The sequence below is a fragment of the Mus musculus genome, chromosome 5, assembly GCF_000001635.26.
Source record: "Mus musculus strain C57BL/6J chromosome 5, GRCm38.p6 C57BL/6J".
Lineage (NCBI taxonomy): Eukaryota > Metazoa > Chordata > Mammalia > Rodentia > Muridae > Mus > Mus musculus.
Genome location: NC_000071.6, coordinates 32,813,273 through 32,841,216, shown reverse-complemented (window position 1 = coordinate 32,841,216; position 27,944 = coordinate 32,813,273). Strand labels below are relative to the sequence as shown.

The following is a 27,944-nucleotide window of genomic DNA, read 5'->3' as shown; positions in this document are numbered from 1 at the left end:
GGGTCTCTCTATATGTGGACCAGTCTGGCCTCAAACTCAAGAGATTCATCCTTTTCTGCCTCTGTCTCCTGATGCTGGGATTAAAGGCATGAGTCACCATACATAGAGAATCTTTTTCTTTTTCTTTCTTTGGGGTTTTTGTTGTTGTTTTGAGATAGGCTTTCTCTGTGGTAGCCCTGGCTGTACTGGAACTTAATTTGCAGATCAGGCTAGGTTCAAGCTCAGAGATCTACTTGCCTCTTCCTCCCAAGTGCTGGGATCAAAGGCATGCACCACCATTACCACCGGCTCATAGAGAATTCTCGAAGTGATGAATTCAGAAACAAAACCCAGCTGGAAATGGCAGTATATACCTGAAATCCTAACACTCAATTAAAAAGTTAACAACTTATATACTTCAATCATGAGATACATCTTTCAATCCTTTAGAAGTTAAATGATTTATATTGGGTTTATTATAAATATTGGGCGTAATACGTGCCTATAATCACAGCACTGCGCTAGGTAGAGGAATGATTTAGGAGTTCAAGATGAGCTTCAGCTACAGAGCAAAGCCGTGTTGCCTGGGTAGATGACACTGTGTCAGGACAAACATAAAAACATACATTAAAAACACTTAAATGGGGGCTGGAGAGATGACTTAGCAGAGCACTGGCTGCTCTGCCAGAAGTCCTGAGTTCAATTTCCAGCAACCACATGGTGGCTCACAACCATCTGTAATGAAATCTGATGCCCTCTTCTGGAGTGTCTGAAGACAGCAACACTGTACTTACATATAAAGAGAGAAAGAAAGAAAGAAAGAAAGAAAGAAGACAAACATATCCTAAAAAGAAAAAAAAAAAAAACACTTAAATGCAAACCAGCAAAAAGTAATTCTTGCTTTAGAGTTGTGTAAAATCTTTTTTTAAATAAAGATTTATATATTTATTTATTTATTTATTTAGTATGTATACAATGTTCTGCCTGCATTTATGCCTGCAAGCCAGGAGAGGGCACCAGACCTCACTACAGATGGTTGTGAGCCACCATGTAGTTGCTGAGAATTGAACTAAGGACCTCTGGAAGAGCAGACGGTGCTTTTAACCTCTGAGCCATCTCTCCAGCCCGTGTAAAATCTTGTAACTATTAATTTTGTTTATTTGATGAGGAATATTTTGTTATTGGAAGAGAAAGAACTTTTTAAATTATGTATTTGTATTTATTTATTTTAAATATTTATTTATTTTAATTATGCAAGTACACTGTTGCTCTCATCAGACACATCAGAAGAGGGCATCTGATCTCATTACAGACTGTTGTAAGACACTGTGTGGTTGTGAGCCACCATTTGGTTGCTGGGACATGAACTCAGGACCTCTGGAAGAGCAGTCCGTGCTCTTAACCACTGAGCCATCTCTCTAGTCTGTATTTTGTTGTTGTTGTTGTTTGTTTGTTTGAGATTATACTCTATTTCTATTTCTCCCTCCCTTTCTCCCTTTCTTCCCTTTAACCGTTTCCATATATCTCTCTTTTCTCCTTCAAATTCATGATGCCTATTTTTACATGGTTTCTGTATACATAAATATATATACATTTATATTCCTTATATATATTATATTCCAGAAATAATATTACCTGTACACTGGACAACCAGTTGGTGTCTTTCCCTGAGGACGATCACCTCTCCTGCTCTCAGCTTTCTTCATTTGCACCTGCTTTTTGCGTAGTAGATGAAGAAAAGTCCATTAAGAAAGACCCTAAAACCTGCACACATAATTTAAGAATTTATTGTTTAATTTTATGTGTATGAATATTTTGCCTGTGTGAATGTATGTGCAGCATGTGTGTGCCTGGAGCCCGTGGAGGGCTGAAGAGGGCTTCAGATCTTGGAACTGGAGTTATTGATAGTTGGGAGTACCCAGGTAGGTGCTGGGACCCAAACCCAGGTCCTGTGCAAGGACGTGGCTGCTCCTTGGAATGGTGAAGGAGGAAGTTTATTGTGGATAAAAGGGGGAGCATAGCCAGAGGCAGGCACATCTGGGAGAGTGGAGAGTAGACGTGACTAGACTGAGCTGTGTCATGTAGGGAGGGAAGGAGCCAGGTGCAGCAGCCAGAAGGCCAGAGGTACAAAAGGGGGTGGTAACCAAATGTCTGGATTATATCAAGGAAGAGCCTCTTGGGGAAGTCAGCCCAGCCCAGCCCAGCCCCTGGCCGGGAGAGTTGGGGGAGAGGCCAGCCATACCCTGAAGCAGGTAGGGACTGAGGATGCTGAGAGAACCTGATGGCTAGGTCTGCACTGATGTGTTAAATCACTCCAGTCTTTTGACCTGGGTTTAGAAGTAATCAGAGGCGGGGTTTCTGTCCTGGACCACCTTTAGGCCTGCCTCCAATCCTGAGATCCACTTGTCTCTGCCTCCTGAGTGCTGGGATTAAAGGTGAGCGCCACTACCACCTAGCATTTTATTTCTTTAACCTTAAGAAAACAATACCTGAGAAAGGTTCAGGGGAAGGACCAGCTACAGGAGCCAAACTCAACTGTCAAGTAATGTTTTCAGTTCTGAACTGTTCTTGTAGGAGAAAATTGAACATGATGGTACATGTAAAATTTCCTATGGAGGAAGTACTAAAGATTGGTCTTATTTCAGAACTACAACAAAGATGGATGCAACCTGTGGTAGCCTCCCCCACAGATGAGGAAGCACTGAAAGTCCTCTCTGCCTCTACCAGTGTTGTTTGTGATTGTTGCTGACTCCAGGTTGCAGAATGTTAAATTTTTTTTTTTTAAAACCAGAACATTTATTTATGACTGATTGAAATCCTCAAGATGAACTGGATGCTACAACAGCCCCCCTCTTGGGTTTAGGTGTTGTTCCCTCATGGAATCCATGTCTGAATCTGCAGTAGACAATCTTTAGGTGCCTCATCTGACCAGTCCCGGTAGTGTTCCGTCTCTTAGCCTTGGTCCTCCAGTTATACTTTTTCTTGCACTTGGCAGGGTAGCCACATTTGCCACAGGTTGACTTCTGAAGGTGGTAGGCCTTGGAGACACAGAGGCAGCACAATGTGTGTCTTATCTCGACGCTTACCAAAGGATGACGGTCCCTTCGTCATCTTGCTTCTACCGGTGAGGCCAAAGAGCTAATTTTTTTTAATTGCTCTTTTTCTCTTCCATAATGATAGATGTACCTGGGTTGAATAAGTTGTAAAATGTTTTGGTTCCCGAATGTAATACTTTTTTTTTTTTTATATAGTTTTTCGAGACAGGGTTTCTCTGTATAGCTCTGGCTGTCCTGGAACTCACTTTGTAGACCAGGCTGGCCTCGAACTCAGAAATCCGCCTGCCTCTGCCTCCCGAGTGCTGGGATTAAAGGCGTGTGCCACCATGCCCGGCTCCGAATGTAATACTTTTACTGAAGGCATAAGAAAAAGTTACCCTTTTCCAGCCATAGCATACACATTTTGGAGAACATCCTGGATTTGAAGGAAAGGAATGTTATTGTAAGGAGATAGCTGTTGGTTGTTTGAAACATGCTGTTTTACAGAAATTCATTATTTTCATGGTATGTTCACAAGACACCCAATTTTTATGATTTATATCAATTTATTTAAAGGTTGTTGAACTTAATATCATCCAGATTACTATGTACTAACCCCAACAGCTGTGCCTAACAGAAGTTTGCCATAGTGTACTGAGGATTTCGTAAGGTGGAAAGATGGGTCAATGGTTACATTCACTTGTGGCTCTAACGGGTTTAGTTCTTAGCATCTATGTTGAGCTGCTCACAACTCCCTGTAAAACGTGTTTAAACTTTAAAAATTGTATGTGTATGTTTGTTTGTATGTAACACATGTGTAGGTGCCTGCAGAAGCAGAGAGTGCCTGAGATCCCGGGCACTGGAGTTGCCACCGTGTGGGTCATGAGAACGAACTTGGGTCCTTTCTAAGAGCCAGCATGTGTTTTTAACCAGAAAGCTCTCTCTCCAGCTCCTAGTAAAGGGATTTCCTGTTGGAAGTAAATAAAATTTCAATGACCTAAAAGTGAAAAGTCTTGGCAGCTGAAGAGATGGCTCTGTTGGCAAATGCTTGCTTGCTGTGCCAGCATGAGCACCCGAGCTTGATCCCTTGTGCTCACATGAAAGCCAAGAGCAGTGGCACACTCGGAATCTGCAGAATCCTTGGACTCTCAATTCTCACTGACCAGCTTAACCTATCCCTATCACCAAGAGACCCTTTCTCAAGAAACAAGGTGAGGGCTGGGTCAGATGACTCTGACCATAAAGGTGCTCACTATATAAGCCACAAGACCTGAGCTTGATCCCAAGGACCCATGTAAAGATGGAAAGAGGGAACCAATTTCATAAAATGATTCTCTGACTTCCACATGTGCACAGAGGCACATGCCCTCCCCACAATCACACACAAAGTGATGCTGATGAGGATGGAGGCAGAGGTGGACGGCTCTGAGGAACAATACCCAGTGTCAACATCTGGCCTCCAGCTGTACTCACAGATACCTGTGCATACACACAGGGCTGTGCATACACAATGGAAACATGTATTTTAAAGGAAGAAATTGATGTAGATAGGCTGTTCTTGGGTCTGCAGGGCAGTATTGTCCCCTAGTTTGCTGGGTCTAAAGCAGAGACAGGGCTGTATACATATATATGTATGTATGTATATGTATGTATATATGTATATATGTGTGTGTGTGTGTGTGTGTGTATATAACAACACATTTTTAAATTAAAAAAAAAACCTTTTAACACTTTTATTTTGAAGTAATTTGTGACTTCCATAAAACTGAAAAGGCAGAACAAAAGTTCAAAACTGAAATTGAGCCTCAGTTTAGTAAACTGAGGACCCTTTTTTTTTCTTTTTTTGGAGACAAGGTTTGACTATAGCCTTGCTGGCCAGGAACTTCTTCTGTAGACTAGGTTAGACTTGTGAAGGTTTACCTGCCTCTGCGGTGCTGGCATTAAAAGTCACCAACTCAGTCATTAACCTGCCAATTTCTCATTGATTTGCAGATGTATAAAAATTCCTCAGCAGTTTCTCTTCTTGCGATCCAGCTAGTTCTTCCTTTTCCTGTTCTTGTTCTCAACAAACCCCCTCTTTAAAGTTAGCTCCCCATCTTCTTGTGAAGGGAACTAGAAGCGGCTGTAGACAGCGGTGTGAGCTGCATGGCTGAGCACAGAGAAACTTCTCTCCTGCACTGGCTTAAGCTGGCACTGTACCAGGTGCTCCTGTACCTCTAACTCTTGATTTCAGAAGGCACTTACAGGAGCTGCATGCCGACACACACCTGCAGTCCCACCACTCAAGAAGCTGAGGCAGGACGACTATAGCTTTGTTTGCATCTGCTTCAAGTTCAGACTCCAGAGAAGTAACCTTTTTATTTATTAACCTAAATCTGAGCTTTTCTTCAGTTCTCAATTCCTGTGACTACTGGCAGAAGTCCTGGCGTTGCACGGAGCTCTGAAATAATAACTGCGTTTGTGAGCTCAGCTACCTCTGCGTCTTCTCTTGACTGTGGGGTTTTCTTGCTGCAGGATCTCCTCCCGAGACAATCCAGCAAAGGACCTGTGTGTGCAGACCTCCCTGGAGAGCCACAAAACAACGGAGGTATGCTACTTTTTTCTTGTTTATTTTTGCTTTTTCTGAGACAAGGTCTCACTATGTAGTCCTAGCTGACCTGGAACTCATATCCACTGCCTCTGCCTCCTGAATACATGGAATAAAAGCATGTGCCTTATACATGGGAAGGTGTTTTGCTTTGTTTTGTTTTTTTATGATTCACTTGTTTATGTGTATGTGTGAGCTTGCTTAAGTGTGTGTATACCACATGTGCAGGAGCCAGTGGAGGTCAGAGAGGATGTCAGGTCCATTGGATCTAAAGTTAAAGGCAGTTGTGAGTCACAGTGTGGGTGGTGGGTACCCAAACAGGGCCTATTGCAAGAACAGTAAAGCACTCTTAATTGCTGAGCCATGTTTCCAGACCCCAAATTGAGGTTTATTAGGAAAAGGTTTAGTTGTTTTCTTTTGCGTAGCTGCCAGAATACACTCCTAGTGAGAATAGTGTTTCTTTTTAGTTACTGTTTGTTTGCTTGTTTGCTTGAGATAGGTTTTCTCTGTGCAGCTCTGGCTGTCTTGGAACTTGTTTTGTAGACCAGACTGGCCTCAGACTCAGAAATCCCCCTGCTTCTGTCTTGGGAGTGCTGGGATCAAAGGTGTGGGCCACCCCCACCCCACCCCCACCCCGACTTCCCCCCAGCTCTCTTTGTTGTCTTTTTTTACCACCTTGGGTTTTGTTTTGTTGTTTGTTGTTGCCCAGATGGGGAGGGTTGAGTGGAGAAAGAAACAGAAGAGAGGGTCAAGGATAGGGTCTGTAAGGTTTTCCAAGGAGGCCAAGTGTGACTGACTGCACAGGGAGGGCCGAGGCTGAGTTGGAGGCTGAGTCATGGCATTGCACAGCCTGTGGTCTTCCACTTTGATCTTCTGGTCTTGAGATCAGATCATGATCTGACATTTGGCAAGCAGTATGTGTGTGGTCTCTGGGGGCTAAAGCTAGCCCAAGATAAGCACTTGTAACTTTCCAATCTTTTCACAGTACTGAACTTAGAATCAGTCACTCTACAGGCACAGATTCCTTGTTATCTTTTGAGACAGGGTTTCTCTGGGCAGCCCTGGCTGTCTTGGAAGTTGATCTATAGACCAGGCTGGCCTAGAACTCACAGAGATCTGCCTGACTTTGCCACCAGAATTCTAGGATTAAAGATGTGCACCACCGTGCCTTTAATATTTATCTTTTTGTTTTGTTTTGGTTTGATTTTTTTGTTTTTCAAGACAGGGTTTCACTGTGTAGACCTGGCTTGTCATGAAACTAACTCAACTCTGTAGACCAGATGGCCTCGAACTCAGAGATCCATGCATCAACATCTTCCTTTCAGGACTTTCTGTTCATTTCCCCCCCCTACTCCCACCCCCCTTGTCAGGCTCTTACTATGTAGTCCTGGCTTTCCTGAAACTGTCTGTGTAGTCTCCCCCAGATCAAGTAAGGCCCCATGTCTGCCTCTCAGACATGCTCTTGGCTAGGCAGTGTTCAAAAACACTTCAGAATAAAATAACATCACAATGGGAGAGACTTAGAGTGGCCATAGAGGGGCAAGACCAAAGTAGCTATGGGGCTGTTTCACAAGGGAGTCTGTCCTGTCAGACACATTCAGACTGGTACTCTCCTTGTTTGCTCATCTGAGGGAGGGGCTTTTATTTGTTGAAACTGGTTCTGTGTAGCCTGGGCTGTCTTTGAACTTGTCTGTGTAGAGCAAGCTGGCCTCAAACTCACAGAGATCCTCCTGCCTCTGCGCTCTGAATATTAGAATCAAAGGTATGAGATCATTGGTCCAGCTCTTTTGTTTGCTAGCTTGTTTTTGTGTGAGACAGGTTTGTGCATTCCAAGGTATCCTCCTCAGTGCTATGTAGTCAGTGGTGACTTTGAACTCGTAATCATCTTGCCTCTACTTTTCTTTTTTTTTTTTTTTTTTTTTTTTATTATATGTAAGTACACTGTAGCTGTCTTCAGACACTCCAGAAGAGGGCGTCAGATCTCGTTACAGATGGTTGTGAGCCACCATGTGGTTGCTGGGATTTGAACTTCGGACCTTCGGAAGAGCAGTCGGGTGCTCTTATCCACTGAGCCATCTCACCAGCCCCATTGCCTCTACTTTTCAAATGCTAGAATTGTGGGTATGTGCTGTCACAGCCAGCTTAACATAATGAGAGCTCATGCTGAGCAATTCATGGGCAGATCATTGTTCAGGATGATACAAAAGCAGCTTATTTTTCCATGCTAAACACTGTGTAGCAAATTGGAGATGATTTTTGTTAGAATTCATATTTATGTAAACTGCTGACATCCAGTGTATATCTATCTCTCCATTGTTTGCTACCTCTCCATGTCCTAGAGGTCTGGGAGTGTAGTTTGGCCGCAGAGTGTGTGCCTAAGCATGTGTGTGGTCCTGGGTTCAATTGATAGTATTCCAAATAAGAAACTCATTAGGTCTCCCCACCGCACCCTACCCCACATAATGCTAGCTTTATACCTGCCAGACAAGCCTCCTATCACTGAATAATACCTGCAACCCATATTCCAAATAGTTTTCAATGCTATTCTGGATTTCATCATTTTAACTGTTCTCATATGTAGTTAAATAAAGAATCAAAGAGAAAATACTGCAAGCACTGTTCCAGGCAGTATTTACATGTGTTGTTTAATCCTCTATAGCATTGAAATACGTGTACTTACCATGCTTTCTACAGAAGAACTTGGGGTTTAGGAAAGTTAGTACCATAGAGTTGAGGGGCTTCAGAGTTGTGGCTGGCTTTGAGCTTGGGTTGGGGCTCCTGTTCTGTTCCCTTCTGCTGGCATCATAGGTGTGTCTGAAGTAAAACTCCTCCATACTCTGCATTCCACACACAAAGGTGGCTTGGTTGTTATTTTTGTTTGTTTGCTTTGTGAGTTTCATAATGACCATTTTCATACTAACTCAGAAGTGAATCGAGTAAACTGAGCTTGCATGTTCCTGTTACTCAGCTGCAGGAGTGGTCAGCCCAGTCGTACAGAAAGCCAGTTGTTACAACTCATTGGCTTTAGAACCATTTCAAAGAGCTAGTTTATTTATATCTATTTTCAGGTAATAAGATGATCATCGAATAATAACTGTTGTAATGACAGTTTATTGTGATAGGTAGGTATGTATACATACATACATAACATACATACATACATAAATCTATCTTGGGCTGGTGAGATGGCTCAGTGGTTGAGAGCAGTGAATTCTCTTCCAGAGGTCATGAGTTCAATTCCCAGCAATCACATAGTGGCTCACAACCATCTGTAATGGGATATGATGCCCTCTTCTTGAGTGTCTGAAGAGAGCAACAGTGTATTCACATAAAATAAATAAATAAGCCTTTAAAAAAACGAAAAATAAAACAAAAACTCCAGCAACTTAAGACTGAGTCAGGCTCAAATTTTTATGTGATATTCAGTTGTCATCTGTGAATGCCAGACAACATAATGAAAGGGGATTTTTATTTTTTTCAAAACTGGCTGCTTTTTTGGCTCTTTATCATAGTTTGCAAAGAACCACAAACCTACTAGTATGTCATACTGAGCTTTCTTTTTTTTTTTTTGGTTTTTCGAGAGAGGGTTTCTCTGTAGCCCTGGCTGTCCTGGAACTCACTTTGTATACTGAGCTTTCTGATTGTCTTTCTGGTGTTGCCATTGGATGTATGATGAAGTTCATTTAGGTAGAGCAGCTTTCTTACTTTTATTTTTTAAATTATATACTGATTTGAGTTTCATTCTCTTTCATAAAAGGAAATGTACACAATACAACTGCAGCTCTGCCAGAACTCACAGAAGAGAGACAAGGTATGAAAGCCAGAGGAACCAAGGGGGTGGTAGTAAGGGGACGGTAATGAAGGATGCTAGGTGGCACTGTGAGACAACATCTGACAGCTGGGAGCAGTGCACATCCAGGAGTAGATAGGAGCATGACCAGCAATGAGTTTTGGGAAAACATAGCTTTCATTACCACAGAACCTGTAACCTTTGTGGACAAAAGCAACTCTTAAACAAAAATAAATGGAGAATTACTAATTTGTCCTTTGTTTGTCATTACCAGGGACCTGTACTGTTTCCAGAATGAGCAAAGGGAAAGAAGAGTCATGTGACTTAGACCCTGTCTGGGAAGAAGCTGACAATCACCAGCAGAGTCTCAGCCACTGCAAGGAAAAGCACAGTTCAGCACACAATAGCTCCATCACTAAAGGAAGCATAGATACTGTAAAGCCCTCCGAAGAAAATTCTAAAATCTTATATCTCACATCATTTTTGTCTGGTCCAAAATCCTTAGAAAAATGTGGTTTCGAATGTAGTGGATTGATAAAGGCGTGTGCTGAAAAAACCCAGAAGGTTGATCAAATGGAGGACTTCACTTGTGGAGAAGAAAGGGCTGTGGAATCCAGTAACCACAGCAACTGTCACACTGAAGCTGGTTGTCCCTGTACAGACAGCTGTACTTCCATGCGTAATTCTTCTACTGAAGCCACAGAAATTATGTTTAAAAAAACCGATGTGAAAATTACTTTAAACCTTCATGGTAATTTGATAAACTCTGAGGACCATAGAAAAACTGTTGATGTGACCCATCCTGAGAAACGCTCTGAGGAAAGCAGCTTTTCCTTGTTGGTGCATATTGAAGAACCTGAACAAACAACTGTAAAGTCCAGTGCATTAAATGGGAAGATTTACAGTAAAGATGCTACTAAGTCTGTAGTCAGCATCCAGAGGAGTCTGGGTGACTCTCTGCCAAGTACAGCATTGTGCAACAACTTTCTGTTTGAAAGAAAGCCTCCTCAGAGTTTGATGTCAGAAGACCCAGGAAGTTCTGAACATAATGAAATATCAAAACCCAAGAAAGGTACTGCAAAATTACCATCATCTCCAGGAAAACCTGTTCAGACCTCATGTGACAGCATCTCACATTTTGATGAACCCATCACCACCTGTGAGATGAGTAAACGTTCTCCTAACCGAGCCCTGGTTGCACACAAAATAGAGCATGAATGTGTTTCACATCAACAAGTGTCCCTTAGTTCTCAAGACCATGTGACAACTGGCTCTCTAAGTATAAACAGAGAAATGCCTTCAGCAACATGCAGAGATGTTCAAGAGAGCCACCATTCTCTGGAGAATGGAGTAAATGTTACCCCTGATACTCAAACCATTCCTGCTGAGACAAAAATGGAAGCCATGTCTCCACAAGGTGACAGAGCCTGTGGTGCCTCTTCATTCATACAAACCTTAAACAACAAAACAAGAAGCTCAGAAGGGCAAAAAGAAATGACTGCTGTACATTCCACGTTCTTCTCAAGTGTGAGAGGAGCAGCTGCCTCTTCCTTTGTCACAGAGTGTCAAAATGTTCAGTCTCAGGATATCTTCAGCTGTCACTGCATAACACGAGATGCATCTGAAAAGAACATGTGTTCTGCTTCTGCTGCCTGTGAACTGAGAAAAGATTCTCTGAAAGTTAGCAACTGTAAAATCAAATGTGGAAATACATCTCAGGATGGTAATCACTGTTCCCAAAGACCAGAAGGTTTTGTAGAAAAGAGCACCCTCTTGGAGAGTGAACCTGCTGGGAGAGAAGTGCAAAGCAGCTTTCTAGAAGGCAAGGTCAGAAGTGCAGTGGCAGCAGCTGTGACACATACTGCTTCTCTGAACACAGCCACTCACATGGAAACTGGTGATGAAGGACTGCTTGGAAAGAAACAAGATCAACGCATAGACACTGAGATTTATAAACACAGCACCTCTGCCTGTGACACACAAGAACTAAAGCAATCTGCAAACATTCCAAGTCCTGAAACATTAGTGGACCAGTCTCTGAGTATTCTTTCATCTCATTTTAAAACCATGTACCAAGCAGCTGAAAATCTTCACCAGAAAGCAGATGAAGTCTCTGACTGTCAGAGTAACCAAAATATTCTAGACAAGTGCAGATGTGAAGGTAAGCCAGCCGGGGAAGGACTAAATGGTGACTTTGGAGAGACGGACCCTGAGGTCAGCCACAGGCAGAAGGATCTGACAGTCAGCTCAGGCAGTAAAGTCCCTCTGTCTTGTGGTGGTTTAAAGATAAAAGATCCCAAAAGAGCCTTTATAGATATTCCTGGTTCTGAAGAGTTCACACACAGTATGCTAGATGTCATATGTCCAGACTGCACAGATGAGCCTCCAGAGGGAGTGCTGGGTGTGGAAGCATCTAGTCTGTCTGGTCATTGTACAAGGCAAGATACACTGGCATACCACGAGACTATAAGAAGTACCTCATTGCTTCAAGGAGAACTGAATGTTGAATGTCAAGGTACAGAACTCCCAAATGCTGCTGCTTCTTCAGTAGACTCTTCTGAAATACAAAAATCACATGAAGAAAAAGTATGCAACTCTCTAAAAGACTATGAAATGGAAGACTGTCCAGACTCTGCCATTGATCATGAAGTAAAATCTGTTGTAGATCATGAACCAAATATAAGAGCACTGGATAGAGCAGGTGTATCTTTAAATTCCATTCATTGTGAGCATCAAGGTAAAGGAGGATCCATGATAGAAGGGCTGAGACTTGAAGCAAATTCTGAGTTTGGCAAGAGGAAAACCTTTGGATTATCCTTAAAAGACTCAGTGTCTCCTGGGTGCCAAGACTCTGTCAAGATGGTGCACTCTTGTCTGTCTTCTCGGGAACATTCACCAGCTGGTATTTTTGATGAAATGCCTAACTCAAAACATCACTTTAAACCCAAAGATGATGAAATGCTTTGTGAAAATGTCAAGGATTGCACAGTCCTTTCTGACATGAAGGCAGGAATACCAATGGATTTACATAACCCTAGTGAAGGAGATAGCACATACATCAGTGTCAACAAAAAGGTTTGCAAAACTTGTCACTCTCTTAAGAATTCCATTGATAAACATTTGCCTATGACAATGGAAACAGCAATTAGAATGAATAAAGAAGAAACTGAAAAACATCAGACTGGACTACTGGGTCACATACCTGTTGGAAAAGCATCTGAGGAGACCAGAGAAGGTCATGGTGGTAATTCTCAGACCCACTTGAAATGCCAGAGAGTGCAAAATGTTACTGAAGCCCCACAAAACCAGGGACCTGTGGACTCTGCCTTGCCAAAGGAAGCATGTACATATCAAAAGGGCACACATGCACTGCTGGGACAACACTTGTCGTCAGGCACAGTGTCAGATGAGGTGCAGGATAAGCAACCTGTGGCTGACCAAGATGAGTCCATCCTGATAGGAGCAATCACCCTAAGAAAGCCATCCAAGGACAGAATTGCTAGACAGCTTCAGTGGTTGAAATACCCAAAAGAAGAAAGCTTATGTCATTCATTAAAGAAAGACACTGAGTTATGCACAGGTACTTGCCTTCCTGGTGCCTCCTGGAAAGAACATGACCCCAGCTTTGCTGGAGGTGACCGAATACACGGTGCCTTTGTGACTCTGTCACATCAGCACAGATTGCTTTCTGTAAAGAAGCAGCCGCATCGGACATGTAAGAGAATTTCCTGTCAGGAGCCGGTCACTGTGCGGAGAAAAATAAGTAAAGTGAGAAATTCTGATTGTGGAAAGAGTTTCTCTAACCCAATCCCCACAAAAGCACACAGACTTCTCAGCCCATGTACTGTGCCTGCCAAGCCATTGGAACCTGAAACCGTAGCTAGCGAGAACTTGCGCAGCCACATACCAAAGCCGAAGGCTACTCTGTGCCATTCCTTGAGGAGCCGGAGTTGTAGGAAGCCTACCAAAGAATCAGCCTTACTAAGCAAGCTGTCTGTCCTTGCCTCCAGACTGACAACGGCAACAAAGCCCCAGGAACTTAGATGTCGGCGGGATTCCTCTTCCCTTGTTCCATTGGCTAAAAACTACAAGCGCCTCAGATATAAAAAGCTCCTAGATGGATTTTCACATAATGCAATGCAGCTGGACCCATATTTGGCAGCTACTGGGTGGAATAGAGGGTCTAACAGTAGGCCCTTGGCACTTTATTCTCTTGAAGCTGTTAAAATGAGCTTCATAGATTTGAGCAACAAGATGCCATCACTGCTGTTTGGTACGGAAAACGTCCCATTTTCCTTTCATGTGAAATCAGTGTCCAGCTGCATGGCTGAGTCCTCCAGGACTTTTCCTGAGCACTGCGCTCCATCGAGGCTTGCCTTAACAGAGGCCTCCCAGTGCTCAGCTCCAGCTCCCAAGTGGACCTTCTCTTTTTTCTTGTCCCATGGTTGCCCTGGGATGGCCACATTCAGGGAAGACACTGGCCTCAGTAGTCAGACACACACTCAGGCTCCTCTCCAAGAATATGGAGGCACTGCCATAGTTCAGACCAGGGCAGACCGCTCTGGCCTTGGCCTTCACACACTTCTAGCACTTTGTTCACCCGGATGTTACCGAATCTGGACAAAAAGACGGAACTTCTCCAGTAATATGCCTATCATGCAGAGGCTCTTCCTGACCCAGTTTACACAGGGCCTAAAAGGGTTAAGGTCTCCAGCCTCTATAGCAGATAAGGTCTTCTGTTCTCTGCCCTACTCGGTGGGCCGGGTGTTGTCCCTTTGGAGCCAGCACGGGCCCTCTTGTACCTTCAAATTGCCAGCTCTTCATTCCACCCCTAGCAAGCAGCAGGGGAGCCTGAACGCCCTGAGCAGGTAAGAACTTGTCTCCTTTTCTTTCATTCTGTTCCATATCTGTCTCCTGCTGCCTGGGAACGGAGAGGGGCCAGTGCTGGAAACACAGGACTGCCTGCTGGGGGCTACCTCTATTACATTGTTCAATTGTAAAGTCTCTGTTGAGAATGCGGTAGTAATTCTTGCATTTAGAGGCCCCGATTTGCCCTCTGACTCCTTCCCCCAACTCTTCCACAAGACTCCCTGAGCTCCTGATGTTTGGCTGTGGGCCTCTGCATCTGTTTCAGTCAGTTGCTGGATGGAGCATCTCAGAGGACAGTTATGCTAGGCTCTTGTTTGTAAGCATAACAGAATATCATTAATAGTGTCAGGGATTGGTTCCTTATTTGTTTGTTTGTTTGTTTGTTTGTTTATTTATTTGAGACAGGGTTTTCCTGTGTAGCCCTGGCTGTTCTGGAACTCACTCTGTAGACCAGGTTGATCTCGAACTCAGAAATCCACCTGCCTCTGCCTCCCAAGTGCTGGGATTAAAGGCGTGAGCCACCACTGCCCGGCTCAGGAATTGGTTCTTGCCCATGAGCATGGGTCTTTTTTTTTTTTTTAAGATTTATTTTCTTAATTTATTTTATATGAGTATACTGTAGCTGTCTTCATACACACCAGAAGAGGACATCGGATCCCATTACAGATGGTTGTGAGCCACCATGTGGTTGCTGGGAATTGAACTCAGGACCTCTGAGTTCATTTCTCCAGCCCAGGCATGGGTCTTAAGTTGGGCTAGTCATTGGTTTGCCGTTCCTTCAGTCTCTGCTCCATCTTTGTTCCTATACTTGTAGCAGGACAAATTTTAGGTTGAAGGTTTTATAGGTGAGTTGGTATTTTTATCTCTCCACTGGGAGTCCTGCCTGGCTTCAGGAGGTGGCCACTTTAGACTCCAAATCCCTGACTGCTGGGAGTCTTAGCTAGAGTCACCCTCATAGGGAACCTAAGATTTAAAATTTCCCCTTTTATTAGGGTTTTTAGGTGAGATATAGTTTGTGTAGAGTGCATGCTTAGGGTAAGTTAGGATGCTGAAATCGATGCCTACGCTACAACAGTCCTCAAGGAATCGTGTTAGGTAAAGCTTTCTACTGAAATTCTTTAGGTGAACAGAAACTCTTGTTTGATTTTTCTAGACAGGGTTTCTCTGTTAGCCCTGGCTGTCTTGGCACTTGATCTGTAGGCCAGACTGGTCTTGAATTCAGATATGCCTGCCTCTGCCTCCTGAGATGAGAGCTGGGACTAAAAACATGCATTACCGCCGCTAGCTACACAAAACTATTAAATCTGTAAATAAATGTAATTAAATTTGTAAATAAGGAAAATAACAAATGAATGAGAGAAAGAATGGGGTGCTTCCTGGCAAGGTGGTTTAGTGAATAGGCCACAGAGCCTGATGCCCTGAGTTATATTCTTAGAACCCACAGAGTGGGAGGAGAAAAATGACAATTTGTCCTTCGACCTCCATACACATTCCATGCTACACACATGGTGAGTTCACACATGAGTACAAAATAAGTATACTGTAAAAATGAAACAGGATCAATTGTGTCAAATGATGGCATACTGTTTATATTGTCTAGTATTTTGGTCTGCCTCTCTGTAAACTGTTAGAATTGTTCTGTGCTATAAGTAAGCTTGTGGCACATAGCTTTAAACTGTTTTGTTTCCTCCCTCCCCACTCTTTCTCTGTCTTTCTTTCTTTTTTTTTTTTTTTTTTTTTTTGGGTTTTCGAGACAGGGTTTCTCTGTATAGCCCTGGGTGTCCTGGAACTCACTTTGTAGACCAGGCTGGCCTCAAACTCAGAAATCTGCCTGCCTCTGCCTCTGCCTCCCAAGTGCTGGGATTAAAGGCGTGCACCACCACTGCCCAGCTCCTTTCATTATTTTTGATTCTTATGTTCTCTATATAGCTTTTTTCTTTTCTTCTTCTTTTTTTCTTTTGTTTTTTCTTTCTTCCCCTCTCCTCTCCTCTCCTCTCCTCTCCTCTCCTCTCCTCTCCTCTCCTCTCCTCTCCTCTCCTCTCCTCTCCTCTCCTCTCCTCTCCTTTTCTTTTCTTTTCTTTTCTTTTCTTTTCTTTTCTTTGTTGTTGTTTTTGAGACAGGGTTTCTGTGCAGTCCTGGACATCCTAGAACTCTGTAGACCAGGCTGGCCTCCAACTCAGAGATCACCTGCCTCTGCCTCCCAAGTGTTAGGATTATAGGTGTGCGCCACCACTGAGCGGCTTTTTATTATTATTATTATTATTTAATGATAGGATCTCACTATACAGTCTAGCCCTAGCCTTTTGATCTAATTTATTTTTGAGACAAGTTCTATTACTTAGGCTGATCTCAGAGTCTGCGCTGCTGCTCTTTCCCTGAGGTTTGCGTCACTACTCTCAGCACTTGAAGATTTTTTCCTTTTTTTTTTTATTTTTTTAAAGATTTTATTTATTATTTATTTTATATGTAAGTACACTGTAGCTGTCTTCAGACACACCAGGAGAGGGAGTCAGATGTCATTAAGGATGGTTGTAAGCCACCATGTGGTTGCTGGAATTTGAACTCAGAACCTTCGGAAGAGCAGTCAGTGCTCTTAACCGCTGAGCCATCTCTCCAGCCCCGAAGATTTTTTTCTAACCTGTTTCCTTGGCTGCTTGGGATTTCCACTGAAGTCGAACTAGACCCAAGGGCTCTTTCATCCTGTTTTGACCTGCTCTTTCCAGTATCTTTGGTTTTTTGTTTTGTTTTGTTTTGGGTTTTTTTTTTTTTTGGTTTTTCGAGACAGGGTTTCTCTGTATAGCCCTGGCTGTCCTGGAACTCACTTTGTAGACCAGGCTGGCCTCGAACTTAGAAATCCACCTGCTTCTGCCTCCCGAGTTAATCATGGGATTAAAGGCTTTACTGAGAGTCTTCACCTAAGACCTTAATCTGTTCTAGACATTTGAGAAACCGGACTTCTTTTTTCCCTAGCTGTTTAACAAATTGCTAATTTTCAGGGAGGAGATGAGATGCTGGGTTATGACGCAAGTTTCACGTTTATAAAGCGTGCTCTGTTCTAAAATCAGTAGAATTTTTGTGCCAGTCTTATTTGAAAGGCATAAAAATTTCCAGCATCTTATATGAATGTATCTATAAGCCATTGGTAGAAGAATGAAATTAATTGTGCTTTAGGTATGTAGCTATGATTTATATACATTGGGCATTATAATTTCATTTTTTTAAAAAAATTTTTCTCTATGTGTATTTTGCCTGAAAGTTTATTTATGTGACACATATGTGCCTGGTGTCCAAGGAAGTCACAAGAGTGTGATGGAGCCATTGAAACTGGATTTGGATGGTTGTGAGCCTCCCAGTGGGTACCAGGAACTGAGCCTAGGTCCCGTCCAAGAGTAACCAGTGCTCTCAAATGCTGAGCCATTTCTCCAGGCACCTTACTTTGTATGTGTCTTGGTGTTTCAGCTGCATGTGTGTATGTTCACCATGTGCTTAGTGCCCACACAGATCAGAAGAAAGTATCAGGTGCCCTAAAGTTCCAGGTAATTGTGAGCCACCATGGAGTGCTAGGAATTGACCCTGGGTCCTCTGGAAGAGCAAGCAGCCAGTGCTCTTAACCATTGAGCCATCTCAGCCCCAAAAGGCAAAATTTATTTTAACAATTAACATAGACCTGCACAGTTTAAGATCTTTATTTTATATTTTCTTTTTTTAAAAAATTATTTATTATTATATGTAAGTACACTGTATCTGTCTTCATTCGCACCATCAGAGGGCATCAGATCTCATTATGGGTGGTTGTGAGCCACCATGTGGTTGCTGGGATTTGAACTCAGGACCTTTGGAAGAGTAGTCAGTGCTCTTATTCCCTGAACCATCTTGCCAGCCCAATATTTTCATTATGCTTTTTAATTTGTATATTTGGGTTTTTTGACAAGGAGGGGCGTGGTAGGCTTGTGCCATGGTGTGTGCATGTGTGTATGTGTGCACGAGCATGCTTGAGGGTGTGTGTAGTCAGAGGACAACTTTGGAGTTGATTCATTCTTTCCACTTTATGTGGGGTCCAGGAATTAAACTCGGGCTGTCACCTTGCATTGTCAGACAATAAGTGTCTTTACCTGCTGAGCCATCTTACCTTACCCCCTACTCAACCCCCAACCCCATTTTTTTTTTTTTTTGGAGATAGGGTCTCATGTCTTAGCGTGACCTTGAACTCATCATCATTCCACCATATATCCTCCCTGGTGCAGGGCTTGCTTATACAGATACTTTGTTATGTTGTTGTGTTTGGGTTTTTTATGTGCGAGATACTTTTATGTCCAATTTTTAAAAACCATCTGTTGTATGTGTGTGCATGTATATAAGTGTACATGTGCTCTGTTGTATGTATCTGCATGTATGTAAGTGTACATGTGCCATGATAAGCACATGAAGGAAGAAAGGTCAGTGAATATTTTGGGAATCCATCTCTCCTTCTACCCTGTGAGTTCCAGAATTTGACCTCAGGTGGCCAGGCATGGCAGCAAGACCTTCTACATGCAGAGCCATCTTACTGTTCATCATCTTTAAACTTTTCTTTTTGAGTATGTGCTTACAAGTTAATTAAAAGGTGTAAGCCCTAAAGTCATTCTTGTTCCCGTCCTCTTTTTTACTGTCCTTTTACTTTTCCTTTCTTTATATTAGGAAGCACATGTGAGCGTGGCGGGCCAGTGGGCGGTGCTTGTTTCTTGGCCTCCATCATGTGCCAGCACCTGCAGTAACATCACGACCTCTGCTCTCGTCCACGCCTTTAACTTGCTGCTTTGTGCTTGTGATTTATTTCAGCCACACCACCATACCAAATGTGCCTCTTCCAGGCATGGGAGCTGCCCACACCACCAACAGCAGTCACCTGAGGTAAGCCTCGGCACACAGGCCTGAAGTGGATTGGGTGTGTGTGAGAAAGCAAGCGCAAGGGAGAATGCATCTGTTCTAGTGTTCATTGATAGCATGGGCCAGGCCTGGCACAACTCTGACCTATTTATCTCAGGTCTATTAATCCTATTCAAGTTTGTAGGTCTCAAAGATCTGTGAGAATCAGTAATGCTTTATATCAGATACCGAGGAGTAGGGTTGTATAATTAGCACCATTTACTTTAAAAGGGAGTCATTAAGCTTGTTATCATCTCTGAGGTCCCTGCCCAGCACCAGCTTGGGTCCTAGTCCCTGAGTGGGGTTGGTTCAGCTGTTCATTCATGACTGTCTTCTCACCACTTCACTTACTTACACAATTCTTTATAAAACTACCCTAAACACTGAGATGGATTGACCACATTCTTGTAATTTTTCATATGTGTAGACCCAGGTTAGTCTAAAAGTGACTAGGAAACAGGTTGATTGGAAATGTCATTCCTGGATAGACAAAACATTACCCATTCTAATCTGTATGTCCAAAAGATCAAACAGGCTGGGATGGGAGACCTCAGTGGCAAAATGCCTGCCTTGCAAGCCTGAGGGCATGGGTTTCTTCCCCCACAGTCCACATAGAAAACCTGGGATTGGCAGAAATAGGCAGGTTCTTAGGCTCACTGCCGGCCAGCCTAGGCTACTTGGTGAGCTCTAGGCCAGTGAGAGACTGTTTTTTTAAAAAAAAGGTGGCTGGGACAGCCGAGGATGGACATTGTCTTCTGGCCTCCACATGTACATGCACACACACACAAACACACACACACACACACACACACACACACACACACACACACAAGGATCCACAGCAAGAACTCTATGAGGAGCCTTTTTACTGTTTCTTATCTTTACATTTTTAAAAGAATCTTAACCTGTGTGCTTACCAAGTTACTTAAAACCTAAATAAAAATGCCTACTTGCTACCAGGCACTGGGGTTTTTTTTTTTTTTTTCGAGGCAGGGTTTCTCTGTGTAGCCCTGGATGTCCTGGAACTCACTTTGTAGACCAAGCTGGCCTCAAACTCAGAAATTCGCCTGCCTCTGCCTCCCGAGTGCTGGGATTAAAGGCGTGCACCACCATGCCCGGCTGGCAGATTGTGAGTTCGAGACCAGCCTGGTTCTCATAGCAAGTTCCAGGGCAGGTGTGGCTCCACAGAGAAACCCTGACTCAAAACCAACCAAACAAACAAACCTGCTAGAAGTAGAAAGCAAGCCTCATACAGGTTTTATCTTCATTCTGTCTCCATGGTGCTAGGCTAGAGCCTGTGTTTCCTGCCTTGGTGCCAAAGTCTTGCTTGGTAACAGAAGCCGCTGTCAGCACACTGCTGCTCTCTGCCTCTGAGCTCGCAGTTCCTGGCTGTGATGAGCTGGATGGTGTGTCAGCAGCCTGCCCCCGACCACAGAGCAGCCCTGCACAGCAGAAAGAGGTAAGTGCAGAGTCCCGGGGTGTCAGGTGCGGGTGCCAGTGGGGTTCCCGTTGACTCCCATCACATGGTAGGTACAGCTTGACTCAACTAGCCTTAGCTCCGTGTCTGAGCACACCGAGGGAGGAGCTTTTCTGCTTGGCCTGGCCTTATTGAAGAAATGATATGGTGGATTTTTATGGGGATTGTTAACCTTCATTTTGGTTTGTTTTCAGAGTTGGGGTCCTACTGTTTTCTCTTTCCTGGTTTCCAGCTCTCTTCCTGCTCTGCCATGCAGAACTGAGTTATCTGTATTGTTTTCCAGATCCCTTTTTTCTCAGCAATTGCATTAAAGAGCGTTTATAGAGAGAGACTTGGCCCTAAGATCCTTGGTGCATTGAAAGACAATAAATGATAGTGTCTTTCAGTTGTACATCACCTGTTGATTATCTCACTTGGAACTTTCAACTCTTTTAATAGATGAAGGGCAGTGACAGAAGATAAAGCCAGGGTAGGAAGGGGAAACTTGTCTTTAGCTACTTTTTAGGCTTCTCTGCAAACTGAGGGGGCACTGTTTTGAGTGTAACAGCTTTATTTAAATGTCTTACATCTTGCCTATCTTTGTTCTTAACCTTTAAAAACAGGCTGAGCCAGAGAAGAGACCAAAGAAAGTCTCACAGATCCGCATCCGGAAAACCATTCCTAAACCAGATCCCAACCTTACCCCAATGGGCCTGCCTCGGCCCAAAAGGTGAGCTTCTCTAATACAAACTGGGTTTGCTCTCGGGGGAAAATTGCTAGGCAAAGCATATTTGTCCTTAAAGTCGCTGTCATATAATCAGAGATGTGTTTTTCTAGGAATTTATCCCAAGAATTCATTGGTTATATGGCTATATAATTATGTTCAAGATTTCTGATACATTAATCATTTTTATTGTACTCCTTATGCTAGATATTACACGTGCATAATTGTAGCTTAAACTCCAGTAGGAATCCAGTCTTTGAGCTTTGAGAGGCCAAGGCAGGGGTAGTTGCTCTTTCAGACCAGCTTTGGGTACAGAGTGAATACAAAGCATCCTGGGTAAGGTTCTCTCTCAGAGGAGAAGGAGGGGTGGGGGGAGCAAGTGAGTGTAAGCAGAGTTACACGATGAAACCCAGTCTTAAAACAACAAAAAAAGTCACATACACAAACCAAAAAAACCAGTTTATTAAAAAAAAATCATTTAGGTTTATTGATTTTATTTGTATGTGTGTTTCCCTGCGTGTATGTGTGTGTGTGTGCCTGGTGCCCTTGAAGGCCATTTTCATGGCATTAGATCTCCTGGAACTGAAGATGCATTTATGTTATGGTGTTTTTAACTTCTGAGCCATATTCCCCCAATATGTGGGGCAATGAGCTATACACAGACAGTCTGGTCTCCAGTCGAGTTGAGGTCTGAACCCCGGTAGAATCTGATGGGTGGTAATTCCCGCCTACGTGGGATGGAAGGCGTTTCCTCATGTCTCCTGGACCCTGGCTCCTGTTACTGCCCCCCACAGCCCCCCAACAGGAGAAGCATGTGGCTAGCAGTTGTAGACAATGTCCCAAGCTTCTGGCCTTCAGGCTAGACTCCTCCCAGTTACCTAGCAACAAGATAACAAGTCCACTATAAGAGGGGCTGCTTGGCCCCCCCCCCCTCTCTTACTCTCACCCTCTTACTCTCTCTCTTAGTCTCTAAGCTTTTACCTCTCTCTCTCTCCAAGCTTTCTTACTAGCCTTTTCTTCTCTCTCTTCTTTTCCCCGTTTTCTTTTCTTGGCCATGGCTGGTCTCTCTCTCTTTCTACCTTTTCTCTTTCCCCCTGCCTTTCTACAGTAGAGCTCTAAAACCATAGACTGTCTCTGTTCATCAAGGCCCTCTGTGCTTGGATGATGGGATAGGCTTTCTCCTAATGAGCTGTGCCTAATCTGCCATCAGAAGGCCTTCCTGTGCTCCAGCCCCAGACTGGACTAAAGACATTCACCTGCGTGGCAACCTCTCTCCCTCTGCCCTCTTTCCGTATCCACGGGACCCCTACTCTGTTCTCAGCTCCTCTGCTGTATCAGGTGTGGGATATCAGAGACTGAGAACCTGGTATTGGGGGCTGCCCCTTGTCCACCCCCCACCACCACCCCCCCCACCCCCCGTGTGGGGTCAGTGGCTTTACACAGCCAGATGCCCGCCCGGGGCCGAGTTGAAAGCGTCCGGCAGTCCTTACGCGTCCGCCTGCCCAGAGCACAGGAACTCTGGCTGGAAGCAGGCTCTCTCCCTCCACCCTTTTCCCCCACACCCACAGCCCCACATCAATATACTTTTGAAGGTGACTAGTGTGGTGTACTCCTGTGATCCCAGCAATCCGGAGGTGGGAAGGAGGGAAGAGTTCAAGGTCACCACCAGTTTTCCAAACTTCTGGTTCAGAGTTCTGGTATAATTTTCACTCGCTCCCTTAAGTAACTTAAATCAATTAACCTCTTGAACTCTAAGAGTCTGTGGGCCAAGAAAGTGCCCAGTGAGAGCAGCGCTTGCTCACATGTCCTCACATGTGGTATAGCCCAGGTTGGCCTTGAACCCATCACCCTTCTGTCTTAGCCTCTAAATGCTGAGATTACAAGTAAATAGTATGTCTTAAAATATAATATATATTCTAGTATGTCTTAAAATATAATATATATTCTCTCTCTCTCCCTCCTCTTACTGTGCTGGAGACTGAGTAGAAGGCTTTGAGAGTAGAAGCCTGGGAGCTGCCTTTGAGCTGTACTCCACTATCATGTACTTTACTGACTACCCTTTGCGTGGTCACCTCTAGAAATGCTTTGCCTGTCTGAGATGCCCCACATTCAATGGAAAGTGGGTTTCAGTGTGGCTCTCCTTCTGTCTTGTGCCTCTAATCTAAAAGCATTGCTGGGAACACACAGGCTTGTTTGTTTCACTTTGCTTTGTTGTTTGGTTTTGTGCTTTTTTGTATTTTTCCTTTTTTCTTTTTCTTTTGTTTTTTTGAGACAGGGTTTTTCTGTGTACCTCTGGCTGTCCTAGAACTCACATTGTAAGTCCAGGCTGACCTCAAACGCAGAGAGATCTGCCTGCTTCTCAGTGCTGGGACTAAAGGAGTGTGTCACCGTCACCTGCAGGCAGTATTTTTCTTTTTTCTATTTGTTGTTAATCTTGGATTTATATACATGATGTCTTATCATGGCATCTTTGTATATTCTTTTCTTTAAACGTTGCTCCTACTCGTTCCCTTCCCTAGATCCCTTGCACACCCAGCAGGTTCTCTTACTCCCAGGAAGCGCCTGCTTCAGTTTTCATAGTTCATTATCCAAAAGTACCCACACATTTCCTGGTTTCCTCAAGATCTCATCCTCCCTCATGATCCTGTTTTGTTGTTGTTTTTTTTATACACATATAATAATTTTAAGTGTGTGTTCTGTATATGAGGGAAAACACAGTGTTTATTTTGTGCAATGAATCCCATATATATAGAGAGAGATACATATATATACTCATATATATAATGCATAATTTTATTTTAATTTACAAATGAATAAAATTCCATTGTGTGTGTATACACAATATTTTCTTTAGTATGTTAATGGACATATAAGCTAGTTCTATTTCTTAGCTATTCTAAATAGTACAGCATGAAACATAGATGTACAAGTATTTCTGGTGTTTTAACTTAGACACATTGCATGTATGTATCTGAAAGTTCTATAGTTGGACATATGACATTTATTTATTTTATTATTTATTTTCTGCTAAGATTTATTTTTGTCGACATTGGAGGTTTGCTTGCATGTCTGTGTGAGAGAGAGTGCCAGCTCCCCTAGAACTAGAGTTACAGAGAGCTGTGAGCTGACATGTAGGTAATGGGATTGAACCTGGGTTCTCTGGAAGAGCAGTCAGTGCTGAACAAACAAGCCATCTCTCCAGCCCCTGACATACGGCATTTCTATTTCAGTGTTTTGGAAAACTTGCACTGATTCCCATGTTTGCTGCAAGAGTTGGCCTTTGACAAGCAGTGCTCCTTCCCCGCTGACAAGGGGGTTCCCCTTCCCCGCTGCATTTGTTGTCCTTTAGACCAGGCTGGCCTCGAATTCACAGAAATTCTCCTGCTCTACTTCCTGAGTGCTGGGACTATAGGTCTGCACCACACTGCCAGACTGTTTTGTTTCCTATAAAAGATTTCGTTGTTAATTTTGGTGTTCTCTCCCCACCATGCTGCCATAACTGGAATAGACGCTGCCTCTCCCTCCCTGTCTGCTTGCATCATGCTTCTTACCTGTCTCTGAGAAAGTCTTTCCTCCTGCACCCTTTCCTTAGAACATGGTGGAACCCAAGCGTTCTTCTGATTTCTGAGTCCTTTTATAGTTTGAATTTTGCATTTCAAGTTGGCTGACCCAATGTCCCAGCGAAGTTCAACAAGGACACTGGAAACCACTTACAACATTCAGGAGAGGTGTAGGCAATTAGTGTGCCCAAGTCTGTTGGGCATGGCCTGCCAATCTGGGAGCAAGTGCCTAGTTTGGTCCTGTGGACTTTTTTTTTTTTTAATTAATTAATTTATTTATTATATGTGAGTACACTGTAGCTGTCTTCAGACACACCAGAAGAGGTCATCAGATCCCATTACAGATGGTTGTGAGCCACCATATGGTTGCTGGGATTTGAACTCAGAACCTTTGGAAGACCAGTTAGCGCTTTTACCCTCTGAGCCATCTCACCAGCCCCCAGTCCTGTGGACTTTTTTTTTTTTTTAAGATTTATTTATTATTATATGTACGTACACTGTAGCTGTCTTCAGACACTCCAGAAAAGGGCGTCAGATCTTGTTAGGGATGGTTGTGAGCCACCATGTGGTTGGTGGGATTTGAACTCATGACCTTTGGAAGAGCAGTCGGTGCTCTTACCCGCTGAGCCATCTCACTAGCCCCCTGTGGACTTTTAAGAAGGTTATTGGTCTCCCTCCATCTGGTGTTGATCCCTTTTCTACAATCCCCTATCCTTGGCAGTCTAATAGAAATAGGTATTTGGCTGCTATTGAGCCAGATGGAATCCCAGCAGCTTTTGGGTGTTGGGCTAGAGTGTCCTGTGGTATCAGGAAGGGCCTTGGGTTCCTTGCTTGTAGGAGTCTGAATCAGCAGACGACATATGTCTTTCTCATCTCCTCTATCCAAAGGATTCCTGTATAGAGTGGCTTTCATGCTTTCTAGAGTTGGGAAAGATGGGTAACTTCCTAGGCAGGTCAGCCAGGACTCCTTATTACATCTTCTTGATGACTTGTTCATTATTAATTTACAGGATTCTTATCTCCTCTGCCTCATTTTGATAGAGGTCCACTTTATCAGACACCACAATAACTATACCAACTTGTTTTTAGTTTTCATTTGTTTAGAATTTCCACTTTTTTCTTTTTTTTCTTTTTCTTCTACTTTTTAATTTCCATCCTTTAAAAAATTGTTTTCAGCAGGGTGGCAGCAGTGTACACACTCAGGAAGCAGAGGCAGGAGGATCTCTGTGAGTTCAAGGCCTGCCTGGTGGACAGAGCAAGTTCCAGGATAGCCAAAGAAACCTTTTCTTGGGGGAAAAATCATTCTGATTGTAGATTAGAAAAAGAAATTAGATCAAAGGATTTTAGGTGGACATTGGTGGCACATGCCTTTAATCCCAGGATGCAGGATGCTAAGGCAGGCAGATCTCTGAATTCGATGCCAGCCTATTCTACAAACTGAGTTTCAGGACCACCAAGGGTACAGGAGAAAACCTGTCTCAAAAACAAATGAAAAAAATGGTTTATTTGTGTGGATGTTTTGTCTTCCTTTGCGTTTGTGCACTATGTTTGTGCCAGTTGTCCAAAGAGGCCAGAAGAGGGCACAGGATCTCCTAAGTCTGGAGTTAGAAATGGGTTGGGATGACATGTGGGTGCTGGCAGTCAAACCTGGGTCCTCTGCAAGAGCAGCCAGTGCTCATAACCACTGAGCCATCTCTTCCGCCTTTTGACTTTGTAGTTTTAACATCTTGACTATGATGTGTTAATATGCATCAGAGAGGTTCTTCTCTGGTTGGGCCTATTTGGTGTTCTAAATGCCTTTTATATTTCAAAGTCTCTTTAAATTTGGACAGATTGGCCAGGCATGCTGGCACACGCCTTTAATCCCAGCACTTGGAAGGCAGAGGCAGGTGGATTTCTGAGTTCGAGGCCAGCCTGGTCTACAGAGTGAGTTCCAGGACAGCCAGGGCTACACAGAGAAACCCTGTCTTGAAAAAACAAAACAAAATTTGGACAGATTATGTTGTGTTTTCATTGATTGGCTTCTATATACTTTTAGTGGGTTTTTTCCATCTCTTTTTATCTCATAGATTTTTGAATTTGTCTCTTAATTGTATCTCAAAGTTCTTGAACATTGTGGTCATGTTTGCTTTTGTCATTTTTAGGTTTTTTGTTTGTTGGTTGGTTTGTGGGTTTTTATTTGTTGATTTGGTTTTGTGTGACAATCTCTCTATATAGCCTTGGTTGTCCTGGAACTCACTCTGTAGACCAGGCAGACCTCGAATTCAGAAATCCGTCTGCCTCTGCCTCCCGAGTGCTGGGATTAAAGGCATGCACCACCACGCCCTGCTGAATATAGTTATGACTCTTTTTTTTTCTCCATCTCTGGTAATCTTTCCTCTGCTTGGTTAAGCCGGTTATTGATGCTATCATACTGTTTATTATTTGATTCATTGAACTTTTCCTTGCCAACTTCTCTCTATCGAGCTTGCTCCTTTTTACAATCACGTGTACAGGGTTGTGAGGAGAGTGCATACACAGGAGCACGGTTGCTCTTGGGCACCCGAAGAGTGTCAGATTCCTTGGAGCCGGTAATTAGGAACTTCCATGTGGATTCTATGAAATGAACCTAGGTCTTTGCAAGAGTAGCAAATGTTTTTAACCCCTGAACCATCTCTAGTCCCTCCCTGTTTTTTGTATTCTGCGACAGTCTCGATGTGAAGCCTCGTCTGACCTTAAATCCACTCTTTAGGTCAGCCTCACAGGGCTGTGCCTACCCGAGCCACTTTAGTTCTGGGATTCAAAGCTGCTGCTGTTTTTAACTTAGTTTCCTTGCTGAATTCTTCTTCAAAGTTGCCGGTTTTTTTCATCCATACTGCTGATTTTGTGGTTATTATTGTTAGTGCATGCATGTGTGTTTGTTGATGCACATGTGCAAGAATGTGCATGGCTGAGTCCAAATGTGTACATCATGAATTATGTGTGGAGGTCAAAGGACAACTTTTGCAAGTTGGTTCTATCCTTCTCCCATGTGCAGCATGGGACTCGAACTGAAGGTAT

At 43.4% G+C, this 27,944-nt stretch overlaps 1 protein-coding gene and 1 pseudogene across 14 annotated transcripts in view; one reads left to right on the top strand and one right to left on the bottom strand.

The window, feature by feature from the left end:
- The window catches only part of Prr14l (proline rich 14-like), a 65,131-nt gene that overhangs the window by 13,121 nt on the left and 24,066 nt on the right, over nt 1-27,944 (top strand). For 8 of the 14 annotated variants that reach the window (XM_017320791.2, XM_017320792.2, XM_017320798.2 and 5 more), the window contains 7 exons: nt 2,975-3,103; nt 5,529-5,601; nt 9,359-9,412; nt 9,666-14,259; nt 19,079-19,150; nt 20,453-20,624; nt 21,245-21,351. In XM_017320791.2, coding sequence (XP_017176280.1) covers nt 2,975-3,103; nt 5,529-5,601; nt 9,359-9,412; nt 9,666-14,259; nt 19,079-19,150; nt 20,453-20,624; nt 21,245-21,351 — 5,201 coding nt within the window. The remainder of the gene's footprint in view (nt 1-2,974; nt 3,104-5,528; nt 5,602-9,358; nt 9,413-9,665; nt 14,260-19,078; nt 19,151-20,452; nt 20,625-21,244; nt 21,352-27,944) is intronic. The other 6 variants (NM_194340.2, XM_006503843.4, XM_006503842.4 and 3 more) reach the window with 1 other exon arrangement.
- On the bottom strand, nt 2,758-3,117 carry Gm2623 (predicted gene 2623; annotated as a pseudogene).